Genomic DNA, 6,000 nt, shown 5'->3' on the forward strand with positions numbered 1-6,000 from the left:
TCATAAGATCTGTAGAATCAGGTCTTAAAAGTTACTTTCATAGGCCCTCGTGGCTTACCTAGGAAGTAAACAATGGCACTGAGCTATCTGCTGTTTTGTGCCTCATGTTCCCTGCAGCCAGAAAAACAGGCAAAGAGTTTCATAAAGGGTTAAAAATCATGGGGGTTGTTTTGTGCTTTAAAATATTGCATTAGATTCACTTCTGTACAAATGATGATCATCTTCATTTTCTTCCCTGCCTCTTTGTCTAACAAATACCTTTTTACAGGTTTTACAGTGTTCTTTACAACTCACCTAAAACACATAATTTTCCTCCTGCTTATATCACTTGTTTATTATTTATTTATTAGATTTATATGATGCTTTTCTCCAAAAAGCTCTAGGCACCATGAAGGCAACTCTGGTATAATAAACATTCAGTTCAGTTCAGTTCAGTCGCTCAGTCATGTCCAACTCTTTGCGACCCCATGAATTGCAGCACGCCAGGCCTCCCTGTCCATCACCAACTCCCAGAGTTCACCCAGACTCAAATCCATCAAGTCAGTGATGTCATCCAACCATCTCATCCTCTGTCCTCATCCCCTTCTCCTCCTGCTCCCAATCCCTCCCAGCATCAGAGTCTTTTCCAATGAGTCAACTCTTCGCATGAGGTGGCCAAAGAACTGGAGTTTCAGCTTTAGCATCATTCCCTCCAAAGAAATCTCAGGGCTTATCTCCTTCAGAGTGGACTGGTTGGATCTCCTTGCAGTCCAAGGGACTCTCAAGACTCTTCTCCAACACCACAGTTCAAAAGCATCAATTCTTTGGCACTCAGCCTTCTTCACAGTCCAGCTCTCACATCCATACATGACCACAGGAAAAACCATAGCCTTGACTAGACGGACCTTTGTTGGCAAAGTAATGTCTCTGCTTTTGAATATGCTATCTAGGTGGGTCATAACTTTCCTTCCAAGGAGTAAGCATCTTTTAATTTCATGGCTGCAGTCAACATTTGCAGTGATTTTGGAGCCCAAAAAAATAAAGTCTGACACTGTTTCCACTGTTTCCCCATCTATTTCCCATGAAGTGATGGGACTGGATGCCATGATCTTCGTTTTCTGAATGTTGAGCTTTAAGCCAACTTTTTTACTCTCCACTTTCACTTTCATCAAGAGGCTTTTGAGTTCCTCTTCACTTTCTGCCATAAGGGTGGTGTCATCTGCATATCTGAGGTTATTGATATTTCTCCTGGCAATCTTGATTCCAGCTTGTGTTTCTTCCAGTCCAGCATTTCTGATGATATACTATGCATAGAAGTTAAATAAGCAGGGTAACAATATACAGCCTTGACGTACTCCTTTTCCTATTTGGAACCAGTCTGTTGTTCCATGTTGTTAATGTTTAATAAACATTAAACTCTTCTTAAAAACCATAGCCAAGGAAGTGGCCAACATGAAGGTGAAAGAGATATGGACAAGGACAGAAAGAAGGAAGAGCCATAGGTCTGGTGAAATACACAAGCAAACAGTACGTTAGGAAGCCCAGTGACTGAAAGGCCTATTTTGCCCTTTCTGGTTACTCTACTTACAAAGACCCTGACATTGACTTTCATTTCAAGTAACAGACAAAATATCACTATTTCTGTGTAGGGGTGGGCATGGATCTGTAGAGGATGACGGGGGCCATGGAGTATGATAGCTATCTCTCCAGACTCAGGAGAGGGTGTCTGAAAACAAAGATACCTACACAGACAATGTATTTTGAAAATCAATATAAAAAGACACATTATGATGTTTTAGAATAAATGACCAAGCTAGATTTTTTTTTTTTTTTTACAGTTGCTGCTCAGTCCTCAGTTCTGCTAAATGTCCATGACTTCCAAAGACTCTATGAACTTTCAGAGGCTAGGGAAGCTCAAAAGTTCAAAGATTATCAAAATTAGAAAGTGACAAGGTGACTTCAGCTTTTAAATTCCAGGCCACATTGATCTAACAAAGCCACGTGTTGACATCCTGCACGTGTTATCCCTACAGTGGTGGAAGGGGTAGCTAAACAGTAATTCTCCCAGTAACTGGACAAGAATGAGCAAAAATAGAGTGTATTCTTATTTAGGGTCCAAAGAAGAAAGGACCATTCCCAGTAAATGGAGCAGATGACGTAGTGGGACAGAATCAAACGAGGAGAAAGAATAACATTCATCATCATTACCAGTAGTAATAGTATAGTAGTGCTATTTTTATTTAGTGGATACTATGCACCAGGCATTCTTGTGCTCCGATCATATATACAGACCTCTTTAATTCTCAGAACAAAGCTACAGGGTGGGTATGACCATTTTCTTAATTTTACAAATAAGGAACCTGAGACTTAAATAAATTATTTGTCCAAAGTCACTCAGCTAGCAAGTGCTCAAGCTAGGATTCAAACCCAGCATAAAACAATAGGTAAGAAAAGAAAGTCAGTCAGACAGTTCAGTCACTCAGTCCAGTCACTCAGTCATGCCCGACTCTTTGCAACCCCATGAATCGCAGCACACCAGGCCTCCCAGTCCATCACCAACTCCCGGAGTTTACTCAAACTCATGTCCATTGAGTCAGTGATGCCAGCCAGTCATCTCATCCTCTGTCGTCCCCTTCTCCTCCTGCCCTCAATCTTTCCCAGCATCAGGGTCTTTTTCAAACGAGTCAGCTCTTTGCATCAGGTGGCCAAAGTATTGGAGTTTCAGCTTCAACATCAGTCCTTCCAATCAACATCCAGAACTGATCTCTTTTAGGATGGACTGGTTGGATCTCCTTGCAGTCCAAGGGACTCTCAAGACTCTTCTCCAACACCACAGTTCAAAAGCATCAATTCTTCGGCACTCAGCTTTCTTTATAGTCCAACTCTCACATCCATACATGACTACTGGAAAAACCATAGCCTTGACTAGATGGACCTTTGTTGACAAAGTAATATCTCTGCTTTTTAATATGCTATCTAGGTTGGTCATAACTTTCCTTCCAAGGAGTAAGTGTCTTTTAATTTCATGGCTGCAATCACCATCTGCAGTGATTTTGGAGCCCAGAAAAATAAAGTCTGACACTGTTTCCACTGTTTCCCCATCTATTTGCCATGAAGTGATGGGTCTGGATGCCATGATCTTAGTTTTCTGAATGTTGAGCTTTAAGCCAACTTTTGCACTCTCCTCTTTCACTTTCATCAAGAGGCTCTTTAGTTCTTTCTCACTCTCTGCCATACGGGTGGTGTCATTGGCATATCTGAGGTTATTTTTTGTTGTTGTATTTTTATTTTATTTTTTTGAATAAATTATTCTTTTTTTATTTTATTTTTTAACTTTACAGGAGAATGGCATTGAAACATATATTTGAGGTTATTGATATTTCTCCCGGCAATCTTGATTCCAGCTTGTGCTTCTTCCAGCCCAGCATTTCTCATGATGTACTCTGCATATAAGTTAAATAAGCAGGGTGACAATATACAGCCTTGACGTACTCATTTTCCTATTTGGAACCAGTCTGTTGTTCCATGTCCAGTTCTAACTGTTGCTTCCTGACCTGCATACAGGTTTCTCAAGAGGCAGGTCACCATGAACAGTATGAAAAGAAAAGAAAGCAGACATATAAAAGGCATCTGTGTATTGACAGAAAGAGAAGGGAAGATCAGTTTCCCTTTTGAAAGCTGTTATTAGACAGTGAACAGCATAATAGCAGGCCAGGGATCATAAATAAAGAGCTTACAGTAAGGCAGCAGCAAGCCAGGTGTAGACAGAAGAGGTCTGGCCATGGGGAAGCCCTGTGAAGAGAGAAGCTCAGAACGAAGCCGTATGCTTACCCCCGGCTCCTGAAAGAGCAGGATCTGGAGCTGGGAACTGAAACCCACTGTGCTGTCTTAGATAACTGATTGCACATTTCAGCCAAGTTTACTGTAGAGTTCTAAAGTGAGTCATTCTCAGTAATCCCTTTGTGACTGACCCCCATCTAAATGTAAGTACCATTCAGGGATCACTTGCTAATCATTCAGCATTTAACATATATCATCGTATTTAAACCTCACAGCAACAATATAAGGCTGATGGTACCATCATTATCCCCATTTACTTGAGAAGGCACAGAGAAGTTGAGTACTTGCCCAAAGTCACACAGAGTTAGGAAAAGGTAGAGACGGACCACAGGTCCAGGGAGTCTGTCTCCACAGCCTGATTTCCTAGTCTCCATGCTATGCTCCTTCTAGAACCTGATTCTGTTCACTTCATTCCAGCACTCTGCAAACCCCTCTCAGCTCTGTCCGACCTCTCTTCTGAGAAGGAAGCTAGCCAACGTGATAGCTCTCATTTTTACTCCTAGAGGGTCATCCCTGTCAAGTCACCCATGCTGACCAAGTGGAGATTATCTGGGAAAAGATGAAGACGGTACTAGAGAGAGAGAGAAAAGTGATGTGGGATCTTGCTTAACTGGACATTCCCAGACCTTTTGAGCACGCCTTGTATCAGAGCATGAAAGTATGAAAGTATTGGTTGCTCAGTCGTGTCCTACTCTTTGCGACCCCATGCACTGCAGCCCCACCAGGCTCCTCTGTCCATGGGATTCTTCAGGCAAGAATAGTGGAGTCAGTTGCCATGCCCTCCTCCAGGGGATCTTCCCAACCCAGGGATCGAAGCCAGGTCTCCCACATTGCACGCTCATTCTTTACCATCTGAGCCAGCAGAGCATATGTGTATCAAAACACAGAGTCTCCATGGAAGATGGCTTCTACCTGGCAGTTCCATGGAGGCAAATGGAGACCAACTTCATTCTGGATCCTCTTTAACCTCTCACAGTTGCTTCTCTTTACTTCTCAGCCACTGAGGAAATGGGGGGCGCCTTGTGCTCAATAGAAATAGAACAGGGCACCTCTCCCAACTGAAAAACATCCCTTAATGATGTCTCTTGAAATCTTTGAAGGTACTTAGTCAATATTTTCCAACCAACAGGAGCAACTATTTTTAGGGAGGTTATGGCCAATGTGTTCAAGAAACAAATGATGAAAGCAACTCGTTCAATGTACACTGATGTCTCAGATAAGCTGAAACTGACCAAAAATACAACTGTTGCTGGGTCTTCAGCCCGTCACCACCACTACCCTTGTGCCTAAGGAAAGGGACATGGGAAGCGAGCCTCTTCTATGGGAAAAGGGGTCGTTTCCTTTATACAATTATGGGTTCTTCCGTGCTATTCTGGGGCTTCCCAGGTGGCGCTAGTGGTAAGAACCCGCCTGCCAATGCAGGAGGCCTACGAGACTCAGGTTCGATTCCTGAGTCAGAAAGATCATCTGGAGGAGGGCATAGCAACCCACTCCAGTATTCTTGCCTGGAGAGTCCCCATGGACAGAGGAGCCTGGCGGGCTAGAGTCCATGGGGTCGCACAGAATCGGACATGACTGAAGCAACTTAGCACGCAGGCACAGTGCTTTCCCTTCTTCTTCTTCTTCTTTTTTTTTTTTTTTTTTGCCTCCTTATCCCCACATTCTTCCGCAGACATACAGAATCTATGAGAAGGCATCCAGCCCAGCCCTAGAGAGGGCAAGGAGTTTCTCCTACCTTCCACTTGATAAGCTGAGGTGGCTGCCCCCCATCCAAATCCTGCAGGGAAAGCCATATGTTTCAGAGACAGTCGACCCGGACACTCGGGCAACAGAGAGGCACCTTTCAGGCAGAGTCCCGCAGTTGCGCAAACAGTAAGTGAACTCTCATCCTGACTGAAGTCTCGGATTGTGAGCGAATATGCAAACAAGAAGGGAGCCTGATTAAACGACTTTGCTTGAATGGCCACAGCCTTGATAGGAAGCCAAATCACTGTGTTAAGGGGGAGTGTCTATAGTTTCTTCTCTGGACACTCCCTGATTCTTAACAGAGTTGGGCCAGCCTGGGCACAGACCTAGTCCCTGCTTTGGCAGGGTACCCGTCCTTCTAATCTTTTCCCTTTTAATGAAATATATGGACATTGCTTTTGAAAGTCACGTAAACCCTTGTGGCTCAGCTGGTAA

The 6,000-nt window shown here is 43.5% G+C and overlaps 1 protein-coding gene across 3 annotated transcripts in view; it reads right to left on the reverse strand.

Annotated features, from left to right (window-relative positions):
• Positions 1–5,668, reverse strand: part of LOC147370898 (cytosolic beta-glucosidase) — a 132,000-nt gene extending 126,332 nt beyond the window's left edge. For all 3 annotated transcript variants that reach the window (XM_086406277.1, XM_086406276.1, XM_086406275.1), the window contains exon 1: positions 5,555–5,668. In XM_086406277.1, coding sequence (XP_086262403.1) covers positions 5,555–5,612 — 58 coding nt within the window. In that variant the 5' untranslated portion in view covers positions 5,613–5,668. The remainder of the gene's footprint in view (positions 1–5,554) is intronic.
• Positions 5,669–6,000: the final 332 nt, after the last annotated feature.

This window comes from Bos grunniens, chromosome 6 (assembly GCF_055505025.1).
Source record: "Bos grunniens cultivar Pamir isolate PY7600 chromosome 6, Bosgru_T2T1.0, whole genome shotgun sequence".
Taxonomy (NCBI): domain Eukaryota; kingdom Metazoa; phylum Chordata; class Mammalia; order Artiodactyla; family Bovidae; genus Bos; species Bos grunniens.